The sequence below is a fragment of the Mustela nigripes genome, chromosome 1, assembly GCF_022355385.1.
Source record: "Mustela nigripes isolate SB6536 chromosome 1, MUSNIG.SB6536, whole genome shotgun sequence".
Classification (NCBI taxonomy): Eukaryota; Metazoa; Chordata; class Mammalia; order Carnivora; family Mustelidae; genus Mustela; species Mustela nigripes.
Window position 1 is genome coordinate 34467931 of NC_081557.1, and position 23838 is coordinate 34491768.

Sequence of the window (23838 nt, forward strand, 5' to 3'; positions counted from 1 at the left end):
TGGTCTTTGGCTCCAGGGAATGTAGCCTGGATTGCATAATGACATTTATCAGACTGGAATTCTGCCTGTTTTGAAATGTATGACATGACCCTGTATGTATGTAGAGTTTTTTTTTTTTTTAATCAGATTTATTGAGATATAATTTACTTATAGTAAAATTCATTTGTTTTAGGTATTAGCTCTAGAAGTTGAAGAGATAGTGACAGCCTTTAATTGCCACCACCACATTTAAGATACAGAATATTTCTGTCACTCCAGAAGTATCCTTACTCTCCTTTGTAATCAGTCTCTTTCACTTACCTCCAGGCAGCTGATTTTTATTCCTATAGTTTTACCCTCCCAGAATGTCGTATAAGTTGGTATCATAGGATGTATTCAGACTTCTTTTTTTTTTTTAAACAAATGGTCATCTCAACTCAGAGGAAGTCATCCTTCTCCATTTTTTATTTTTTAAGGTGTTTTTGTTTCAGTAATATACACTAAACATGGGGCTTGAACTCACAACCCTAAGATCGAGAGTCACATGCTTTTCTGACTGAGCCAGCCAGGTGCCCTAGCCTTTGAGTCTGATTTCTTTCACTTGGCGGAATGCTTTTGAGATTCAGTAAGACACCACATATTGTATATCTATTTTTTTTAATGGGCAGTTGGGCTCCTGCTACCTTTTAGCTATTGTTAAGTACTACTGTGAGCATTAGTGTACAGTTAACTCTGTTTTAATGCTTTTGGGTGTATATATCTAGGAGTGGAATTGCTGGGTCATATGGAAATTCTATGTTTAATTTATTGAGGAAACACCAAAGTGTTTTCCAAAGTGGCTGCACCTTATCAACACTTACTTTCCATTTTAAAAATTTTAGCCATTCTAGTAGATATGAAGTAGTATCTCATTGTGGTTTTGGTTTGCATTTCCTTAATGATTAATGATACTGAACATCTTTCCATGTGATTATTGGTGATAAGCTGCTTTTTTAAAAGATTTATTTATTTTATTTATTTGTTTTTTTTTGAAAGATTGTTTATTTGAGAGAGTGTGAAAAGCACGAGCAATGAGGAAGGGGGAGAGGGAGAGGGAGAAGCAGACTCCCCCCTGAGCAGGGAGCACGATATGGAGCTGGATTCCAGGACCCTGGGATCATGACCTGAGCCAAAGGTAGATGCTTAACTGACTGAGCTACCCAGGCACCCCAAGACTGATTTATTTTAGAGAGAGAGTGAGCATAAGAGGGAGAGAATCTCCCAGTGAGCCGGGAGCCCAGTGCAAGGGAAGTGGGTCTCCATCTCAATGACCTTGAGATCACAACTTGAGCTGAAACCAGTCACTCAACCAACTGCACCACTCAGGTACCCCAGTAAGCTACTGTTTGTTAGTGGTATGAATACACTGATGATTGTTCCAATAATTGGAAAGATGTAATACATATATGTATTGTTAGATATGTTATAAACGAGTCATATATATGTTATTTAAGCCTGACGACACAGATATAATCTTTTACAGATGAGAAAACAAGACAAAGGGAGATTAAGTAACTTGCTTAAGGTTATACAGTTACTAAGAGATCTGCTATTTGAGCCTCAAGTCTTGCTACTGCATCATTTTCTCTTCTTTGTTATCACTGTTCTGTAAAACTACCAGTTTAATGTAGTTGTGTTATTTGAAAACAACTAAAGATTTTGTTAGCCATAGAAATTATGGAGTTTGGGGGGAAATTCCAGAAATAATTAGTGTCAGTTTTTCATTCCCTTTTTGGGGTTTCTCAGTTGTAACTCAGTTTTATGTTTTCCTGTCTTAAGCTATGTTGGAAATGGAGGCATATACCATAACATTTAGCACAAAAGCTTACTGTTATTTGTCATGTTGGAATTGGGGTAATGTCAGAGTATATTTAATGATTCATGTTAAATGAATGGACAATAAAGTAGTTCAGAGTTCAGTAATTATCTTCACAAAGCAGTACTACTGTTGCGTTTTTGAGTTAGATTGAAAACTGCTTTGTCAGTAAAATGTCTTTTCAAGAGGAATCTCTTGTAACTGTATTCTCCTTGCCCCCCAACCCCCTGTCATGTTCCCCTCCCAGACAGTGACACATATATGCAGTTACAGAATGCATTCTTGATGAATGCCCCATTGTGAATCTTTTATATGTAGAATGTTGCTCCTAAGAGCTGAAGGTAGTAGAATGACTGTCAGGGAGAATCAAGCCCCTTATTAATTGCATGTAGTACTTGAACAAAGTGTACTTATAAAGTGTGGTATGGAGGTTAAAGATTGTGGGACTGGCTAGGCTTATCCATCTTTAAACTAGTGAAGCTTAGGAAGGCTCTTGACTTTTCCCATGACTTACCCCTTATGTCCAAGTTATCACTCTAATTTTATCTTTACCCTGACCATACCATTAAAAATAGTATCCCCCTCCCCACAAGTAAATCATTCTTTATCACATCACTGTTTTCCCCCCTCATTTCATTTACTGTCTAAATTTAACATTTTTGTTTGCTTGTTTAAAGAAACCCATTCTTTCCTTGCTGCCAATCTAGTTCAAGGCATTACTAGTTCTTTTCTAGATTATTTCAGTTATTTATTAATTGGTCTCACAGTTTCCATTTTAGTTATTATGTTTTTTTTCCACAAAGCAAATAAAAATCTTTGAACGTTGTGAAGCTCACATTTCTAGAGAGATACACACCTTTACTTTCCTGTCACACCTAATAATTGAATATACTAGTGTTTTTCCCCTTGGAAATATATATTCAATCATAGAAAGTTCATACTGATGTAGATTTTGGAATTTTTTTGAGAGAATATTTTTGATTTGTGCTAGTTGAGTTTGGTGATTTAGCTTATTAAATTTTTCTTTTTTTTTTTTTTAGGTTTTTTTTTTTTAAAGATTTTATTTATTTATTTGACAGAGAGAGATCACAAGTAGGCAGAGAGGCAGACAGAGAGAGGAGGAAGCAGGCTCCCTGCTGAGCAGAGAGCCCGATGCGGGGCTCGATCCCAGGACTCTGAGATCACGACCTGAGCCGAAGGCAGCGGCTTACCCACTGAGCCACCCAGGCGCCACCTAGCTTATTAAATTTTAAAAGATTTTTTTTTTTTACTGATTTATTTGAGAGGGAAAGAGAGTGAGCAAGAGAGAGGGGGAGAGTGAGAGGGAGTGAAGGAAAAGCAGACTCCCTCCTGAGCAGGGAGCCTGATGTGGGTCTTGATCCCAGGATCCCAAGATCATGACCTGAACTGAAGGCAGACACTTAGCTCTCTGAGCCACCCAGGTGCCCTGCTTGTTATTTTTATCAGAAAACATTCCCACCAAAAAAAAGTTTCACTAAAAATCCAGAGTAAAATTAGGTTTAATTTTTAATGAATTTTTAAAATTATGTTCAGTTAGCCAACATATAATTCATCATTAGTTTTTGATGTAGTGTTCAACAAAGCATTAGTTGTGTATGACACCCAGTGCTCACCACAACATGTGCCTTCCTTAATACCCTAAAATCAGGTCTAAATTAAGAGTTTGATTGTGTCATACCCTAAACTAGAAATATAGCTGTATATCAAACATATCTAAATTTGGAGAAAAGGTTTAAATTCTTTAAGTCATTATGGAAACCTGCCAGGTTTCTTTAGGACTAGGCTCTGTATATGAGATTCATTTGACCTTAACTTCACAAATATTAAGAACCGAAACCACTTTTTTCCAAGTAGTTGTTTACATTACTCTGTGATCCCATGAAGTTCATTCTCTAGTATATTTTTATCCTGCTTGGGCTTCTAAACTACTTCTTCTCTCTCTCTCTCTTTTTTTTTTTAAGATATTATTTATTTATTTGACAGATCACAAGTAGGCTGGGGGGTGGGGGGTGCTGAGCAGAGAGCAGAGAGCCCCATGTGGGGCTCATGGGACTTGATTCCAGGACCCTGAGATCATGACCTGAGCCAGAAGGCAGAGGCTTAATCCACTGAGCCTACCCAGGCGCCCACGGGCTTCTAAACTTCTTAGATTTTTTGTGTTGGTGTCTTTCTTCTCTTGCAGAAAGTTCTTGGCCATTTTCTTTTCAAATATTTCTTCAGTTTTATTCTTTTCTGTCCTCTCCTGGGACTCCAGTTATAAATGTTGGGTCATTTGAAATTGTCCAACAGGCATGCCCGTTTATCTTTCTCCTTTTTTTCTCTCATAGTTTGGATATTTCCTGTTGATTTGTCTTCAAGTTTACCAGTCTTTTCTAATGCTTTTTAGTCCATCTAATTAATTCTTCATTTCTGATTTATTTTTCTAGTATTTGTTTGATTCTTTTTTGTAATTTGTATCATTCTGGTGAACCTGCCACACCCCTTCCTTCATGCATCTCCTTCATTTTTTCTGCTAGATCATTTAGTATTTTCATCCTAATTAGTAATTTTACCCTAAATTCCTGTTTGATAATTCCAGCGTTTGGGCCTTTTCTGTATCTGTTTATTTTGACTGTTTGACCATGGGTTACATTTTCTTTCTTTTTTTAAACGATTTTATTTATTTATTGGACAGAGCACAAGCAGGGGGAGTGGCAGGCAGAGGGAAGAGGGAGGAACAGGCTCCCCACTGAGCAGGAAGCCGGATATGGGGCTCCATTCCAGGACCCTGGGATCATAACCAGAGCTGAAGGCAGACCCTTAACTGACTGAGGCACTCAGGCACCTCAAGTCACATTTTCTTTATCTCATAATCTTTGATTATATATTAGCACAACTTAAATGTACCTTATTCTGTCAAGTCATTAAACTGAGAAAGTCTGATTTATAAGTAAGATGGGTCTGTGTTTTGTTGCAACTTTAATTTGATTCATTTCTGGGTTGAAGTACTTTGGGTGGCAGTGATAAGTTTCTCTTCAGAAGGATTTGGGATCTGAGCACTGACTTGATTCTAGAGATTTGTTTTGCAGCCTAGCTGCTAGCTTTTTTTTTTTTTTTTTTTTTTAAGTTGCTGGGAAGTCCCTTTGTTCTCTGCTTTCTTTGTTCTTGGTTTTCTGTGTCTCAGATTTTTGCTTTACTGTCCTTAAGCCCAGCCGCTGGAGGGCATCTATCTTTTATAAAGGCCTAGGATGCTTTTGAGGGCTTTTTGTCAGCTCTCCTGTCCCCATCCCCAGCCACTGGTAGCTAAAAGCTTGGAATGCCTCAGGTGGATTTCTCCCTGCTCACCTGCCCGGCTGTTGGAGGGTGGTTCCCTTTTATTTTAGGGAGGCCCACATTCTTAAGGGGGATCTCTTTCAGCTCTTCTGCCTTATCCCCAGCTTTCAGTGTGGTTTCTGTGAAGACTTGAGGGAAAGATTTGGTGGGTGGGTGCAGACTTGTTCCATGCCTGGGGCTCCTTATAATTCTTAATCCAGGGCTTTAGACCACTCAGAATTCTGATCTGTTAGGGTAGCCTACCCACTACTGTTAAAAGTGTTCATCAGAAGTCTTACGGTTTTTTCCTTATCCCTGTCTGTAGTGCATTCTTCCTGCTCTTCTGTACTAGAGATGATAATAACAATGGATCTGCCTCTCCTATAAGAAGTTTATCACTTTTGGGAATTTAATTCATTAGGGTTTTTTTAAGATTTTATTTATGTGTTTGAGAGAGAGGGGGTACAAGTAGAGGAGAAGGGCAGAGGGAGAGGGAGAAGCAGGCTTCCCACTGAGCAGGGAGCATGACACAGGGCTTAAACCCAGGACCCTGGGATCCGACCTGAGCCAAAGGCAGATGCTTAACTGACTAGGCACTCCTAGTCAGTTAGGCACCCCTTCATTAGGGTTTTTAATGTGTGTCCTCTGCTCTCTGATGTCTCTTAAAAGTATTTTTTTAAAGCTTACTTAGCTTGTTTTTCATTGTTGAAGTGAGACAGTTTCTTGCCACTTTGTGTATTCTAATAACAGTAAAATCCCTCTGTCAGTTTTGTTTTTTTTTTAAGATTTTGTTTATTTGACAGAGAAAGAGATCACAAGTAGGTGGAGAGGCAGGCAGAGAGAGAGAGAGGAGGAAGCAGGCTCCCCACTGAGCAGAGAGCCTGATGTGGGGCTCGATTCCAGGACTCTGGGATCATGACCTTAGCCAAAGGCAGAGGCTTTAACCCACTGAGCCACCCAGGAGCCCCACTTTGTCTACATTTTTATTACCTTTTAAAATAATAAAGCTTACAAATGATGAAGTGTTTAAAACTCTACCAAACTTTAGATAGTGAAAATCTGCTTTCCACCATTGGCTCCCCTCAGTCCTCCATTTTTAGTTATTGACCTAGTAGTTCCTTACCTTTATCATCTCCGTTTTGCAAGATGTCTTCTCCTTTTCAAGAAAAGACCCTTCATCCATGCTTCTGATTCATATCCAACTGTACTCAATAATTAAGCTAGTGTGAATGTCCAGTTTTATGTATCTATTACTTTTTGTGCCCTGAATTCTTGTCATCAATCTACTCTATTGAAGGCCTTTTTAAACCATTTTAAACAGCCATTCCTGATACCTCGTCTGAGTTCCTTTTACTGTCAATGAATTGAAAGAATAATATGTCTTTGCTACTTGTAATTCCTTACTTTTTTAGTTTTCTGCACTTCTCCAAATTGTTCTCTTTGGAAAACTTTCACTGCTGATGGTCTGTGGGATGGAGAAATGAGGAGGGACTGGTAATGGGTAAAGTGTTTCTTTTGGGATGATGAACATGTTCTGCAGTTTGGTAGTGGCGATGGTTGCACAGTTCTGAATATATGGAAACAACTGAATTGTATGCTTTAAATGGGTGAATTTTATAAGTTAATTGTATCTAATGAAATTATTATTAAAATAATCACAAACAAGCTTAGATTTTGAGGGTTTTCTTTTTCTTTTTTCTTTTTCCTTTTTCAACCCTTATCCTGTGTCACCTCTCTGTAGTTTCTGACACTACTAATCACGTTCTTCTTAGGACACTGCATTCCCTTATTTCTCTGATACCATTTTTCATACCTATTATGTTTCTCTGACCTTTTGTTTCCTGCGTAAGAATTAGTGGCCCTTATGATTTCCTCCTTGTTTGTTTTATTCTCTTCACTTAACACATTCTCCCAGGGCAATTACAACTACTTTCATGACTTCAGGTCTTTAGTTTTATATAGGTAACACCTCAAGATTCATCTCTAGCGAAATTGCCCTGTTGCATCCAAGACTTCTATTTCTAATCAATAGGCAGGCATGAACTCTATTTTCCACAAGTACTTCAAAATAGTTGTATGTTTTGATCTGACTGGGAAGGACCATGTGGCTCTGAAGAACAGTACTGAGAGTAACGCACATTATTTTATTCCCCCCAGAGAAAGAAATTAGTGGTTTATAGTTTGGCACTTTTTTTTCTTTTCTTTTCTTTTTTTTTTTTTATAATTTGGCACTTTTAAGATGACTTCAAAATACTTTAAATGAAAATGAATGCAACAAGAGTTAAAAATCTATGGTATCTCTTAGTTTAAAATACTTACTTTGAGTAAGATATTTCTGTGTAATTTTAAGTATCTTACAGAGCAACAGAGGCACTCTACAATGAAAAATTGCTTCCTAATCGGGAGCATATTAGATTAAATTTCATTTATTTGTTAATAAACATTTGAATGTAAGCTTGCTTGTTCTAGGATTGTTCTAGGCGCTGGGTGTATAAGAGTGAGCCTAACAGATAAATCCTAGCTCCATGAAATTTATAGTCTAGAGGGGGAAAAACTAGACAGCAAAATACATAAGTAAAATCTAAGTATGCTGGGGGCGCCTGGGTGGCTCAGTGGGTTAAGCCTCTGCCGTCAGCTCAGGTCGTGATCTCAGAGCCCTGGGATAGAGCCTCACATCCGGCTCTCAGTTCAGCAGGAAGCCTGCTTCCCCTTCTCTCTCTGCCTGCCACTCTGCCTACTTGTGATCTCTCTCTGTGTCGAATAAATAAAATCTTTAAAAAAAAAAAAATCTGTAGTATGCTGGATGGTGCTAAATGCTAAGAAAAAGCAAAGTGTATGAACAGTGGAGTTAGAGAAAGTTGCAGTTTTATCTTGATTATCAGGGAGGACTTAACTCAGATATCACCTTCTGAGGGAACACTTGAAGGTGAGAGGGTATGCCATTCAGCTATCCAGGGGCGGAATAGTCTAGAGGGAACAGAAGAGCAAAGGTTCTGAGCGAGAAGTATAATGTATTTGAGGAATAACAAGGCAGTTAGTTTGATAGTAGCACAGAGGAGAATTACAGAAGTAATAGGGGGACCAGATATTAGAGTGCCTGGTAGGCTGTTGTAAGGATTTTACCTTTTTTTTTTTTCTGAGTGAGATAAGAACTGTTGAACGTTCTTAGTGGAAAGATCTAGTTTTTCAGTATCATTCTGGCTGCTGTGTTGAGAGTGATCTGAAGGTGGAGAGTGGAGGGTTGGCAGAAACAGACTGGGTATTTATTCCAATAATCCAGGCAACAGATGATGGTTGGTCTAGGATGGTAGTAGGAATATATAGAAAAAATGCTCAGATTCAAGAAATAGTTGAAGGTGGAGGCTATAAGATTGTATGTACATATCAGTAACTTTCTGATAGAGTTACCATCAAACATTGCTGCGTTCCTGACGAGCTATAATTAAATTAGGATTTTCTAATTCAATTCAAGTAAAAAAAATTTGCTGGATATAACATAAAATGGTGAGAGTGTGCAGTCATCTCTCTTGCTTAGTATCTATTTTTAAATATTGTAGTTGTATTTTAAAATGCAGTGAAGTTTTTTTTTTTTTTAACATAAATCATGTTATGTGCAGTGCCTGTTAAGTAATTCACAGATGGTGAAAATTGGGAAACGGTAATTTGTTGTTTTCTTTTGCAGTCTTAATTACCCTTTCTTTGTATCCCTTAATAAATGAGAGTAGTGTCCTTAACTTAGCCTAAAGATTGGCAAATAAAAAGGGGTAATATTGCTCTTTGCTCTTATTTATATTTTTTATGACATTAAAAAGTTGAGCGTCTTGTGTTCGTATAATTTGCCACATGTGAATTTTAACCCCCCCACATACTATTAATTGTAGGTGGTTTAATTTTCACATACCATGTATAATATATGAAAATATTTAAACTACTGAAATTTAAAATATATGGGGAGTAGATTATTTTATTATGAAATAATGCACAGAAAAGTGCATAAAGCATATGATTATTTAACAAGTAATTGTAAAATAAACACCTGTATAACCAGTCAGTAGGTAACGAACTAGAACATTGCTTGTATTCCAGAAGTCCCTAATATACTTACCCTTGGTCATGAATCTTTGCCTCCCTCCATGAGTAACCACTATCCTAACTTTTGAGAGTCCTTTCCTTTTCTTCACAGTTTTACCATTATGTAAGCATTCTTTTTTTTTTTTTTTTTTAATGTAAGCATTCTTAAACAATATAGTTTTTCATGTTTTTGAAATTTATGTGACTGGAATCATTGTATGTATTTTTTTTTTAAGATTTTATTTATTTACTTGACAGAGATCACAAGTAGGCAGAGAAGCAGGTAGAGAGAGAGGAGGAAGCAGGCTCCCTGCTGAGCAGAAAGACTGATGCTGGGCTCCATCCCAGGATCCTGGGATCATGACCTGAGCCAAAGGCAAAGGCTTTAACCCACTGAGCCACCCAGGCACCCCTCATTGTATGTATTTTTGTGTGTCCATGTGTTTGTCATGTTTCTACATTTTACTCATTTTTTCTTGTAGCTGTAGTTCATTGGCATTACTATATAGAATTCCACTGAATGAACTGTGATATAATAAAAAAAAATATTTGGTCTTTGTTCTGGTTCCTCTCATGGAACTCCTAAAGCCTTGGAATTTCTAGAGTTTCTTTTTGTATGCTAATGAGGTTAATAGTGCCAGAGATCCCTAGATAGTTTCAGGATGGGGCTGGTCATCAGAGGCTGAGGCATGTTTAGAGGGTTGGAACTTTCAGTTTCATCCCCTGACTTCCTGAGATGAGAGAGGAACTGGAGACTGATCTAATGACTAATTCCAGGTTCATTTCTACTTTGGACTATTGTGGGCAATGTTACTCGAAGGTTCTTAGGATTTTCTTTTTAATTTGTAGAAGTTAGTAATCTAGTATTTGAGTTCTTTGGTTATGTGTTAAAGATATCTTCCTTTCTTGTGGCTTGTTTTTGTCATCCTCTTTGGTGTGTTTTGATAAATAAAAGTTGTGGATTATAGTCCAGGGTTTTTTTTTTCCTCTTATGTTTAGTGCTTTCTGTCTTGTTTAAGAAATTTTTCCTTTCTCTGATTCTATTTTTCCTTTCACATTTAGACGTTTGGTTTGCCTTGAGTTGATTTTGCTTAAGGAGGGAAGGAAGTAGGAATCTGTTTCATTTCCCTTCATTTGTTCTAGCTTCATTTATTGAAAAGACAGTTCTTTCCCTGGGCTCTGATATGCCGCTTGTCTTTAGTCAGGTGTCTATGCAGGTGTGTTTCTGTTTTTGGCCTCTTAGCCTGTTCTTTATTAGATTTTCCTCTTCCTGCATAAATACCATATTATCTTTTTTTTTTTTTTTTTTTTTAAAGATTTTATTTATTTATTTGACAGAGAGAAATCACAAGTAGATGGAGAGGCAGGCAGAGAGAGAGAGAGGGAAGCAGGCTCCTTGCTGAGCAGAGAGCCCGATGCGGGACTCGATCCCAGGACCCTGAGATCATGACCTGAGCTGAAGGCAGCGGCTTAACCCACTGAGCCACCCAGGCGCCCAATACCATATTATCTTTAATAAAATTGCTTTTATAATCTTTAGTGGGTAGAGCACATGTTTCCACTTTGTTCTTTTCCAAGAGGGTTTTGGCTCTTTTGGCCATTTTGGTTACTGAATAAATTTTAGAATTAACTTGTCAAATTTTATTTTAAAAGCTGTTGAATTTTGAGTGGGATTTCATCAAGTCTATATATCTATTTCAGGAGAAGTGGAATCTTCACAAAATTAAGTTTTCAAGCTTCTGAACATGGAAAACTATCCCTTACATTCAGATAATCCTAGTATTTGTCAGTAAAGTTTTATAATTTTCCCCCACAACTTGTTACATGTACTGCTAGTTAGTGGGTTCTGTGTGTGTTACTATAAATATAATTGTTTTGAAAATTGCCTTGTCTAACTATGATGAATATATAGAAATACAATTGATTTTTTTATATATTAGTATCATTTCCAATAATCTTGCTAAAATCTAGCATTGCTGTTACCTACATATTCTTTGGAATTTTTACTCTATCTCGGAATAATACTTTGTTTCTTCCTATTTGATCCTACATTTTCCTTTTCTGTGCTGTCTAGTAGTCTATAAAGTGTTGCATTGAAGTAGTGGTGGGCATCCTGGTTTTTGTTCATGGTCAAAGGGAAAGCTTTCACGGTTTCATCATTAGATAAGATTTTTGTTGCTACTCATGGTCAAATAAGGAACTTCCCTTCTGTTCATAGTTGGCGAAGAATATCTATTGAGATGAACATATGCTTTTTCTGTTTTAATTCTTTATTGATGTGGTAAATTGCATTTTGTATTTACAGCTAAGTTTGGTTTGCTGTTTTGTTCATGAGTAAGATTGGTTTGTAATTGGGGCGCCTGGGTGGCTCAGTGGGTTGAAGCCTCTGCCTTCGGCTCAGGTCATGATCCCGGGATCCTGGGATCGAGCCCAGGCTCCCTACTCAGCAAGGAGCCTGCTTCTCCCTCTCCCTTTGCCTGCCGCTCGCCCTACTTGTGTTTTCACTCTTTCCCTCTCACTGTCAAATAAAGAAAGAAATCTTTTTTAAAAAAATGCTGTAAGGGGTGCCTGGGTGACTCAGTAGGTTAAAGCCTCTGCCTTTAGCTCAGGTCATGATCCCAGGGTTCTGGGATCAAACCCCGCATCAGTCTCTCTGCTCAGCAGAGAGCCTGCTTCCCCCTCTCTCCCTCTGCCTGCCTCTCTGCCTACTTGTGATCTCTGTCTGTCAAATAAATAAATAAAATCTTATAGGAAAATTTACAGCATTTTTTTAAATCTCCTTACTGTATCTTAAAAGGTTTAGTATGATGAATATTTTTTTATTTCTCTGTGCATGTGTTAATCAGTTTGGTATATTAGGTTTAGTATAACTTTTGTTTATTTTATTTATTTATTTATTTTTTTTTAAAAGATTTTTAAATTTATTTGTCAGAGAGAGAGAGCGCATGAACACAGGCAGACAGAATGGCAGGCAGAGGCAGAGGGAGAAGCAGACTCCCTGCCGAGCAAGGAGCCCGATGTGGGACTCGATCCCAGGACGCTGGGATCATGACCTGAGCCGATGTCCCAACTTTTGTTTATTTTAAAGATTTTTTTTATTCCAGAGAGAGAGAGCATGAGTGGGGATTGTCAGAGGCATCCTGAGAAGCAAACTGTGGTGGGAGCCCTCTGTGGGCTCTGTCCCAGAAGCCTGTGATCATGACCTGAGGGAGCTGAAGGCAGACGTTTAACCTGCTGAGCCATCCAGGCCGCCCCATGTTTATTGTTTTTTCATTGATATTTTTAATAGTTAGTTTTTTTTAAGTTTATTTATTTTAGTAATCTCTACACCCAGTCTGTCACTCCTGCCCTAGGACCATGAGACCAAGAGCTGTGTGTTCTTCTTACTTAGCCAGCTAGGCACCCCAATGGTGGTGGTTGTTTTTTTATTTTGCTTTCAGCATCTAGTATACACCCAATAATGAATATTTATTGAAGAAGTAAATAAATTATGTAGTGCTTATTTACCAAAAATAAGTTTTTTAAAAAAAATAAATACATATTTGAATATTCTCTTCCTGGCTTTAAATCATATTGGGATGGCCTTCTTTATACTGAGGTTAACTAGGAATTCCCTGGGTTAGTTTGGCTTTATGATTCTTTTTTTTTCCCCCTTCAATTAAATAAGTTAACGTTTTCGTAATTTTGTAATCCTGTTTGGTTGATTTATCTATGAAATGAAATTTATCTATGAAATGTTAACAGTTTGTTAATTGTAGAACAATTAGAAATTGTATACTTTAAAAATACAAAACTTACTCATAATGGTTAAGACAGACCTTAGTTAAAAGGCTGTATGTTATTTAGGGAACTAAAATTTTTCTTCCCCTGAAAATTAACTAATAGACATTGGAGATACTTTATTGAGTTGAGGGAAGGGATGAATTCCCTTTGGGAAAATAAATTTTTCCTTACTATCCAGAAATTAATGATGCTCGTTCACCCTGCTTTTTGTTCCTTTCCTTTTAAATTCTGTCCATAAGTTGTCTACTTGCCACCTTTTGAGCTTTTGAGCACTTGAAATATGGCGAGTCTAAGTTGAAATGTGTAAGTGTAAAATATATACCGCGTTTTGAAGACTTATTATAAAAAAGAAGGTAAAATGTCCCATTCATATTTTTATATTGGTTACCTATTGAAATGACAGTATTTTGAATATATTGTATTACATAAAATATTAATAATTTTGTCTGCTTCTTTCTGTTAATGTAGTTGTAAAAATTTTTAAATTCAGTATGTGGCATGCATTCCACTCCCATTGAATAGTGCTAACCCAACAAACACCAGGACATTCATCCATTTAATCTTTTTTTTTTTTTTTTTTTTTTAAAGATTTATTTATTTGACAGAGAGAAATCACAAGTAGACAGAGAGGCAGCCAGAGAGAGAGAGAGAGGGAAGCAGGCTCCCTGCCGAGCAGAGAGCCCGATGCGGGACTCGATCCCAGGATCCTGAGATCATGACCCGAGCCGAAGGCAGCGGCCCAATCCACTGAGCCACCCAGGCGCCCCCATTTAATCTTTTTGACAAAGTTGTATAATGCCTAATACCAAAGTACTTGATTACTTTTGTCAGTTGAATTTTTTTCCTCAATGAATCAGAGATAGTTCGAGAATGTTATCTTGTCTACTGGAGTTCTTCCTTTTAGAACAGATGATGCTTCTCTCCTATTTTTATTTTATTTAAGAGTTTTCCTTTTTTAAGTAATCTCTATACCCAACATGGGGCTCAAACTCACAATCCTGACTGAGATCAGGAGTCACACACTCCACTGACTAAGCCAGCCAGGCACCCCCTCCTCTCCTATTTTTAGTTTTCTGTTGCCGTCTCCCCTCCTAGTTTCCAAGATAATTTTTTTCTGCCACCACTTGTTTATTCTAAACTCAACTACATGATTTTTCACTTTTAGTTTTTTTGTTTTTTCAAGATTTTATTTATTTATTTGTCTGAGAACATGAGCAGGGGGAGCGTTAGGCAGAGGGCAAAGCAGGCTCCCAGCTGAATCCAGGACCCTGGGATCAAAACCTGGGCCGAAGGTAGACACTTAACTGAGCTACTCAGGTGTCCCAAATTTAGTTGACTCATTAATAAATAAACTCTTTTAGTCCGCTTTTTTTAAATTTCTTTGCTTGTTGCAGAATTTGAGCTTTCTCTTTGATAAAAAGAACAGTGTCTTAAGTTCCTAGTCATGGAGGCATTCACTCAACAACTACAGTAGAGTAGAAGAGGATGAGTAAAATCTGAATTCATGCCCTCAAAGAAATGATAAATTTGCTAGTCATGTGATAATAAATTAACTAATAAATTGGCACATGTTATAACTAAATAGCATTAATTGCTTCATGATAGAATTAAACAATAAAATTTATTAATGCAGAATGAGGTAACTAGCCTTGAGGAAGAAAGTTGGTATTTATGAAGGATAAGGTATGTTTAGACACTTATTCTAGGTAACTGTGAACATAAAAATATAGTAAATTAGCAGTGCCTGGATTTGAGTTCTCTCACCACTTGCTAACTACTATGAACTTGGGCAGATTATATAATTTGTATGAAGTTTTTTTGTTTGTATACTGGAGATAATAGTAGCTACTTAGTTTATGAGGATTAAATTAGTTAATACATTGCTTTAAGCAGTGTTTTTGGCACTTAGTGTTTATGTATCTATGCAAACAACGTATATTGGTGTATGTCTGTAGATTTATGTATAGAGATATGTAGATATTTGCTACAGTTTTAAATATTTTCCATGGTTACTGTAGTGTTAGTTATTTCATTCATTTATTTATTTATTTATTTATTTATTAAAGATGTTATTCATTTATTTGACAGAGAGGCAGAGATCACAAGCAGGCAGAGAGGCAGGCAGAGAGAGGGGGGAAAGTAGGCTCCCTGCCAAGCAGAGAACCCAATGTGAGGCTCGATCCCAGGACCCTGAGACATGACCTGAGCCGAAGGCAGAGGCTTTAACCCACTGAACCAACCAGCCACCCCAATAATTTTATTTTTAATGGTGGCATAGTATTCAGTTCCATAGGGGTGCCATTATTTAATTTTCTTTGAGATTCATTTTCACTTTATTTTTTTAATTTATTATTATTTAAGATTTATTTATTTGACTCAGCGCAAGAGAGCATGCACGCATGAGCACAAGCAGGGGTGAGCAGCAGGCAGAGGAAGAGGCAGAAGCACCCTGCTGAGCAGAGAGCTCAATGCAGGACTGGATCCAGGACCCTGGGATCATGACCTGAGCAGAAGGCAGATACTTAATTGACTGAGCCACCCAGGCGCCCCTCATTTTCATTTTAGATGAGAAATATTTTCATTGTTGAACTCAAATGATTTTTTTCTCTATTTTTTTTTTTTTACTTACCTTTAATTTCAAGATCACAAAGTATTTAGATGGGTAGCAGTACTGGCTTGTTTTATTTCTTATTTCTGAGATCTAAATTTAAATTTTAAATGAATGTCTACCAAAGAAGCCAAGAGCTTTTAAATTAATTCTTTTGGGTCTGCAAATGGTATCCCAAAGTTTAACTGAATAGTTTAATTGCCCTCTTTTGAAGAATTTAAAGTAGCTACAGCCTTGTGATTATCACTGGGTTACTCAGTGTTGGGAAATTTTGGCAGATGGTATACAGTCATCATTCAGAAACTAGTTATATTGTCTTTTCCAGCTTGAATTAGAACATTAGCCTTGAAGTTTGCATTTTGAATTAGCATGTGCAAAATTGTATCCTGCTAAATGTTTGTCATCAAATGACGTTTTGTTTAAAAAAATTAATGGAGCATGTTACTATGGCAGCCTCAGAAAAAAATAGCTGAAGCACTGGGTTACTTTTGGACAACCTTTTAAGTCCTTTATTACCTTTGGGTATACATGCATGATAATCTTTTGGAAAGCTAAAATATGGTAAATCATCCATTAATAGCTTACTTTTACTACTTAGAGTTGAATTTACTTTAGCAAATTCTGCTTGGGGTTAATACTGGGGATAGGGCAAGCAAATAAAGTGATGTGAAAAAATGCCATATTCACTGTTAAAATATTTTTCACACTATTTTATACCTTTGTCAGTAAATAAAAGGTAACATTAATATGAAATAATTTAGAATAAGTGTGCTCTTTTGAGTAAACTATCTCAAGCTCACTTTAAAAAATCCTGATTCTCTCTTTCAGAACAATGTCCTATCATTACCAAATATGGTGGCCAGGAAAATGGTTAAATAAATTACCAATATGCCTGTGGAAGGTGAATTGCAGTTCAGTATTTGCTTCCCTTTGCAAAATGTTGTTTTGTTCTAATTCATCTGATTTTGTGAAAAATACACCATGTTGTGGTATTCAGTAACAGGCAGTTGAACTTTCTCTCATATATTCCAGTCATGTGCCATCTGAAATTTCTTCTTCAAAGCTGTCTGATAGCTCTTACTCCCTTCTTTAAAACACATATTCATTAGGGGTGCCTGGGTGCTCAGTGGGTTGGGCCTCTGTCTTCAGCTGGGGTCATGATCTATCTCAGGGTCCTGGGATCGAGCCCCACATCGGGCTCTCTGCTCAGCGTAGAGCCTGCTTCCCCCTCTCCCTCTGCCTGCCTCCCTGCCTACTTGTGAACTCTGTCAAATAAATAAATAAATAATCTTAAAAAAAAAAAAACCCACATGTTCATTAAGGCCCATATTTATTAAGCTGGGTGCTTTTAAATGTAGGGAAGAAAGAACAAAGTAGGTCTCTGCACTTAAGCTTATTCAATACTATCGGGTAGACATACAGGTTACAGATTCTGTATAAAGAGATTTTTTAGTTATTATGGGAGAAAGTAATTTTAAACCAGCTTAAGCAGAGGAATTTATTGGCTTACATAAATGAAAAGACTGGTCTTGGACATGGGTTGGATCCCGACACTTAATGTAATATCCAGAATCTATTCCATTTTATTTATCATAGCTTTGCTCTCTTCTGGTTTGAATCTGTTCTCGGGCAGCATCTCCTTCAGTGAGTAGTGGCAAAGATGGCCACAGCGATGCCAGACTTAAATCCCATAAATTTAGCAGCTTCAGTGATAGGCTTCCTTTCCAAATAGTTTCAGAAGTCTTGGGATTAACTCTAAGTGGCCAGACAGGTCCTCTGATGTGGTTGTGGGTGGGAGGACTAAGGATGTTGGAGCCCTATTTGAACTAGATGTAACAAAACAGAGATGACAGTATTCCAAAAAGGAAGTTATAATTTCTACTATCAGAAGAAAGGATATTGATGAGGCAAAAACAGCATAAAGTCTATGAAAATTAAGATAGAAGTTTTATATGAGCTGAAAAGATAGTTTCTAAGAGGAGCTGCTTAAGAAAAGTTTCAGGTGTCTGTATTTGCACTGGGCCCTGAAGGACAATTATAATTTTTCCAAGGCAGAATGAGTAAAGAAAGGACTTTCTAGGTCACTCACTTGAAAATTTTGGCAGTGAAAAAAGAATATTAAAATGAAAGCTACTGGAGTCTAAAGAGGAATGTTAAGATTTTTTTCCACCTCAGTGTGTATAAAACTTGAGCATTTTTATGGCAGAGGAGCAGAAGCAAGTAAGAGAAAATAATGCAGAGGAGGCAATCACTGATAAGTAGGGGAATTCAGGGGGATTTAGGATATAAAAGGATATAAAAGGAAAGGATTTAGGAAGGAAAAGGGAACTGTGGTGGCTGTGGTGGCTGTGAAAGTTAAGATGGAAATTTGCTGTTAAATTGGTAATTGGCTTTTGCTTTCTGAAAGTGAGAAGGAAAGATTGACCAGTTATCTGTTGCTATGTACTAAGCCATTCATTCCAAAATGATTTTGTGGGTTAGCAATTTGGCTTGAACTCAGGGTAGGTGGTTTTTTCTGCTGTCTTGTCTTGGGTCAGTAATGTGGATGTGGCCATTTGGACTGTGGATGATAAGGTGGTAGCTTTGCTCGTATTTGCTGGTTGGTGATGACTGTTGACTGGACCTTTTTCTCCTAGTGCTCTCTCATTGACTATGAGCCTTCCCATGGCAGTGGCTGCACTGAAAAAAGGAAGAGATGAAGCAGTCAGGCTCTCATGAACTTGGAACTCCCACAGTGTCACTTCTTTTATATTGTATTGGACAAAGCAAATCACACAGAGAACTAGACTTCCACCCTTTATGGGAGGAGAAGCGAAGTAACTTTATAAAGGGGAAGTGTGTGCTGAAGTGGGAGGAATTTGTACCTCTTCTTCCCCATCCAACATTTTGTGAAAATTTTCAGTCATGTGGCCAAGTTGAAAGGAATTCAAAGTGAATACCCATATGCTTACCAACTAGATTGTTCTATTAATATTTTCCTGTACTTGCTTTAGCACATGTTTATCCATCTATCCCTCTCTCAGCTAATTAACTTATATTACTTTTTGTTGAATTTCAGAGTAAATAGTAGATGTCAGTTTTTTCCTCTACGTAGTCTGTATATATTTAGTAAAAGTCAGTATCTTTACAGTTTTTCTTGATGAGATGTTTGCGTACAATGAAGTATACAAATTTAAGTGTGCCTTGTGCCTAGTTTTGCAGTCTACCACAGAAGGGAAAAATATGGAAAAGCTTTTCAGTGAAATGCCTCAGAAGTTCAACTATAGGGACGCCTGGGTGGCTCAGTTGGTTAAGCAGCTGCCTTCAGCTCAGGTCATGATCCCAGCATCCTGGGATCGAGTCCCACATCGGGCTCCTTGCTCCGCTGGGAGCCTGCTTTCTCCCTCTGACTCTGCCTTTCACTCTGTCTGCCTGTGCTCGCTCTCGCTCTCCCTCTGAAAAATAAATAAAATATTTTAAAAAAAAAAGAAGTTCAACTATAGTTGTATAAAAAGACTTGCAAAGGATGTCTTCCTTGAATATCTCTTTATGTCCTCATCACTAGTAATTTTTTCATTTAGTTTTACCTCAGCATTTTGGATTTTCATTTGTTTTACATTAATCTGAAATCACTTTGAGTGTTTCCTTACCTCCTATCATTAAACTTATATTTTGTATATACTATAGACAAGCACTGTGCTAGAAAAAGGATGTAAGTAAGAGCTCCCTTGATTTATTTTTTTTTTAATATTTTATTTATTTGACAGGCAGAGATCACAAGTAGACAGCGAGGCAGGCAGAGAGGGGGGATGGGAAGCAGGCTCCCCGCCGAGCAGAGAGCCAGATATGGGGCTCGATCCCAAGACCCTGGGATCATGACCTCAGCTGAAAGCAGAGGCTTTAACCCACTGAGCCACCAGGCGCCCGCTCCCTTGATTTCTAGGTGTTCAAACTAGGTGAATCTCAAATCAGTTTAGATTAATAATAGATGTGATTTATTTAATGCTTATGCTCAAGGTGAATAATAAGCACTTTTCAGTTGAATTGTTTCATTTAATCCTTCTAATTTAGGAGATAGATACTTTCTCATTTTAAAAGTTAGGAAACTGGGGCATTAAAGCCTTTGCCTTCGGCTCAGATCATGATCCCAGGGTCCTCTGCTCAGCGGGGAGCTTGCTTCCTCCCCTCTCTCTCTCTGCCTGCCTCTGCCTACTTGTGATTTCTGTCTGTGAAATAAATAAATAAAATATTGTTTTTAAAAAGTTAGGAAACTAAGGCATGTGGGAAAGTTTTCACTTCCCCAAGTTCTTACAGCTTCATAAATCAAGCTGATGTGACTCCAGACCCATAATTAATCCCTGATTCGTATTGATAAGAAAAGCAAGAAATGTGCCCTGTTACACAGTAGCTAACTAACCCTTTAACTGGTTATTTTGCTTCATACAGTAATTTTGATCTGAACTATGTTTATCTTAAGTAGAAGACTACGGATTTTTATGAACTAACTGATGAGATAGTTTAATAAACTATTTCTTATAGCTTATGAATAGATATTTTAGCAATTTAAAAAGGAAGAATTTTAAGATTATAACTCTTTTCTTAAACTCTGTGCCCAGTATGGGGCTTAGTGAGATCAAGAGTTGCATACTCCACCAGTTGAGCCAGCCAGATACCCCAGTATTACAACTAATGATTTAACTTCAGATAACCCAATAGAAGTGTGGTCAAAACTGACAAATTCAGCCATAATTTAACCTTTGAGAGGAGTATTGCAACTTCTTGTAGCTGTAATACTCTTATTTTTCTGATCTTTGTTACATTATACATTAATAGTTATAGAATACTATAACCCCTTAATCAATTTTTCATATGTGTTTTGATAATAGTTCCTTGATTTTATTGATTAGATATTGAGTACTTTTATTGTTAATTGGCTTATGAGTAATTTAACAAATAGCAAAAGATTGAGACCATTTGAACTTGCTATTTGCATAACAGTAAGCCCTATTCAAACTCTTGGCAATATGTGACTAGCCCTTAAGTTGTTTTGTGCCAAGAGTCCTGCGGAAAGTGCCATTGGTTAACAGCAGCCACTGAGACACCTAAAATGAAAGGTTCTTAAGTTCATTTACAGTGCTAGCTTTCCTGTTAGGTCAGGGAATGAGGTAAAGTCATGTATGACTAACATATCCCTTAACCCAGCATTGTGTAGATATTTTTAAAATGTTCCTTCACCCAGATGTCCCACAACTGTTCATTTTATTTTATTTGGTTGTTTTTGTGTAAGTGGCTTTAAATCCTAAATCATATGAGGTAGGTTACAAACAAAATAAATCTATTTGTGTTTTTAAAAAATCTAATTGAGGTTTATGTTTATTTTTATGTATAGGTCTTGCCATCTTGGAAGCTACAAGAAAAAATATATTAGGGAAGGTTTGGTCTTTTAAGTGGACATGGCTCAGATATCCAGCAATAATGGATTTAAACAGTGTTCATCACATTTGGAACCAACAAGAACAAAAGAAGTGGACAAAGAAGAAGCATTACAGATGGAAGCAGAAGCTTTAGCAAAACTGCAAAAGGATAGACGAGTGACTGATCATCAGAGAGGCTTTGAGTTGTCAAGCAACACCAGACAAAAAGCACAAGTTTATAACAAACAGGATTATGATCTCATGGTGTTTCCTGAATCTGATACCCAAAAAAGAGCAGTAGATATTGATGTAGAAAAGCTTACCCAAGCTGAACTTGAGAAACTATTGCTGGATGACAGTTTCGAAACTAGGAAAACACCTGTCTTGCCAGTTACTCCTGTTCTGAGCCCTTCATTTTCAACACAGGTCTATCTTAGACCTACTATTCAGAGAGGACAGTGGCCACCTGGATTATCTGGGCCTTCCACTTACACTTTACCTTCTATTTATCAGTCAACTTATAGCAGTAAACAGACTGTATTCCAAAATGGCTTCAATCCAAGAATGCCTGCTTTTCCATCCACAGAACCTATATATTTAACTTTCCCAGGACAGTCTCCATATTTTTCATACCCTTTGACACCTGCCACGCCCTTTCATCCACAGGGAAGCTTACCTGTCTATCGTCCAGTAGTCAGTCCTGACATGGCAAAGCTGTTTGACAAAATAGCTAGTACATCAGAATTTTTAAAAAATGGAAAAGCAAGGACTGATTTGGAGATCACAGATCCAAAAGCAACAGTCAACACTCTACAGGTATCTCCAAAGTCTGAAGATATAAGTAAATTTGACTGGTTAGACTTGGATCCCCTAAGTAAACCTAAGGTGGACAATGTAGAGGTATTAGATCATGAAGAAGAGAAAAGTATTCCAGGTTTACTGGCAGAGGATCCTTGGGATGCTGTTCTTCTTGAAGAGCGATCACCAACAAGTGGTCACCTTGAAAGTAAGGTGAATGGAAAATCTCCTTCTGGGGCAACAGTAACAAGAAGCCAGTCTTTAAATATTCGAACAACTCAGTTTACAAAAGTCCAGGGCCAAGTATCTCAGGTATAGTCTTTTCTTACTAACTTCTCAAACTTAGTAGTATATACTTAACGTGAATTCTGTGTTATAATTTATTAGGTAAAAGAACTGTTTCTCATTTTGAATCTAGTTTCTTTATTCTTAAATGTGCTGTGAATCTTAGATTGTATGGGAAAGAATTAAATGTGTTTAGGTCAATTGAATAATTAGTTGCTATTAATATTTTTAATAGGATTATAAATTTAAAAACCTAATCAAGGAACTGGCTGTCACTGATAAGTTCTTATTTAAGATAATTTTTATGTCTCTCCCTGTCCTCTCATTATACATGGTCCTTCTTTCTCTTCCTTATCTCTTTAATTTTTCAGGGTAAACAAGGAATTTTGGGTTTTAACCCCATTATGGAAATTTTCCCATATATTATTTTGTTGATTTTAACTGTGAATGAATGAATGAATGGAAGAGCAAGAGGAAGGGAAGTAAAAGCCAATGAAGTCTCTCTTTAAACACCTATATTGATAAAAGTCAAGAATGGAACTATAGCCTATGTGGTGTAGTTGCCGAATTCATATCATCTTACTATCTGTAAAATTAGTTAAGGGTAGCTGGGAAAGGATGTCTTCCTTAGAAGAGAGGCAGCAGGGTTTAGACTTCTCCTTTCAAAATACAGTATATCATTACAGATTTCTATTTTGCTCCTATATCTATGGATCTTGGGAATATTTAAGCCTCATTCTCCCCTTAATGTGAATTATAGCATTTGGCTAATTAGATCAGCCCTTAACTACTCTTTAGGTGCTGGTAACCAACTAGCCTTTAGGGAAGGAGAAGTGAATTTTTTTTTTTTTTTAAAGATTTTATTTATTTGCCAGAGAAAGAGCAACCAAGCGAGCATCAGGTAGAGGGAGAAGCAGACTCCTGGCTGAGCAGGAATCTTGATGCGGGACTCGATCACAGGACCCAGGGATCATGACCCAAGTCAAAGGCAGACATTTAACTGACTGAGCCATCCAGGCATCCTGCAAATTTTTATTTTTATTTTTTTAATTCAGTTAGGGTTGCCTGAGTGGCTCAGTCAGTTGAGCATCTGCCTTCAACTGAGGTCATGATCCTGGGGTCCTGGGATGGAGCCCCTAGTCATGCTCCTTGCTTGGTGGGGAGCCTGCTCCTTCTTCCTCTGCCTGCCATTTCCCCTGCTTGTGCTTACTCTCTCTTTCTGTTGAATAAATGGATAAAATCTTTAAAAAAAAATTTTAAAATTTTAAATTCAATTAGCCCACACATAGTACACCATTAGTTTCAGATGTCGTGTTCAATAATTTATCAGTTGCTCCTCACATCACGTGCCTTAATACCCATTATCCAGTTACCCCATCCCTTCACCCACGAATAATCGAATTTTGCATGATTTTGGATGGGTGTATCTTGAATTGTGACTTTGAAAAGCCATTTTGGAGAAAGAAGCAGGTAGTAAGGAAGCTTAGGAAAAAAGATGAGGACATTATCAGAAGAAAGAGGAAAATCTTAATTTCCTCTTTTTTGCCAGATATAGTGTTTTATAAATGTATTTTGACTACAGCTCACACTAAGAATATGTTAAGCTCTTTTAAGTTTTTCAATATTTATAAATTCAGTCACAATCTCTTTATACTTTAAAAAATCGCAAGTTAATTATACATTTTATTTTTTTTTTTTTTTTTTTTTTTTTAAAGATTTTATTTATTTATTTGACAGAGAGAGATCACAAGTAG

General features: G+C 37.1%; 1 protein-coding gene and 1 long non-coding RNA gene across 3 annotated transcripts in view; one reads left to right on the plus strand and one right to left on the minus strand.

Moving 5' to 3' along the window:
* The window catches only part of PIK3C2A (phosphatidylinositol-4-phosphate 3-kinase catalytic subunit type 2 alpha), a 104383-nt gene that overhangs the window by 4148 nt on the left and 76397 nt on the right, over positions 1 to 23838 (plus strand). For both annotated transcript variants that reach the window (XM_059407689.1, XM_059407695.1), the window contains exon 2: positions 20977 to 22111. In XM_059407689.1, coding sequence (XP_059263672.1) covers positions 21041 to 22111 — 1071 coding nt within the window. In that variant the 5' untranslated portion in view covers positions 20977 to 21040. The remainder of the gene's footprint in view (positions 1 to 20976; positions 22112 to 23838) is intronic.
* Positions 17093 to 23838, minus strand: part of LOC132022449 (uncharacterized) — a 13559-nt gene continuing 6813 nt past the window's right edge. Inside the window, exon 3 of the long non-coding RNA XR_009405586.1 lies at positions 17093 to 18287. This is a non-coding gene — a long non-coding RNA (uncharacterized LOC132022449). The remainder of the gene's footprint in view (positions 18288 to 23838) is intronic.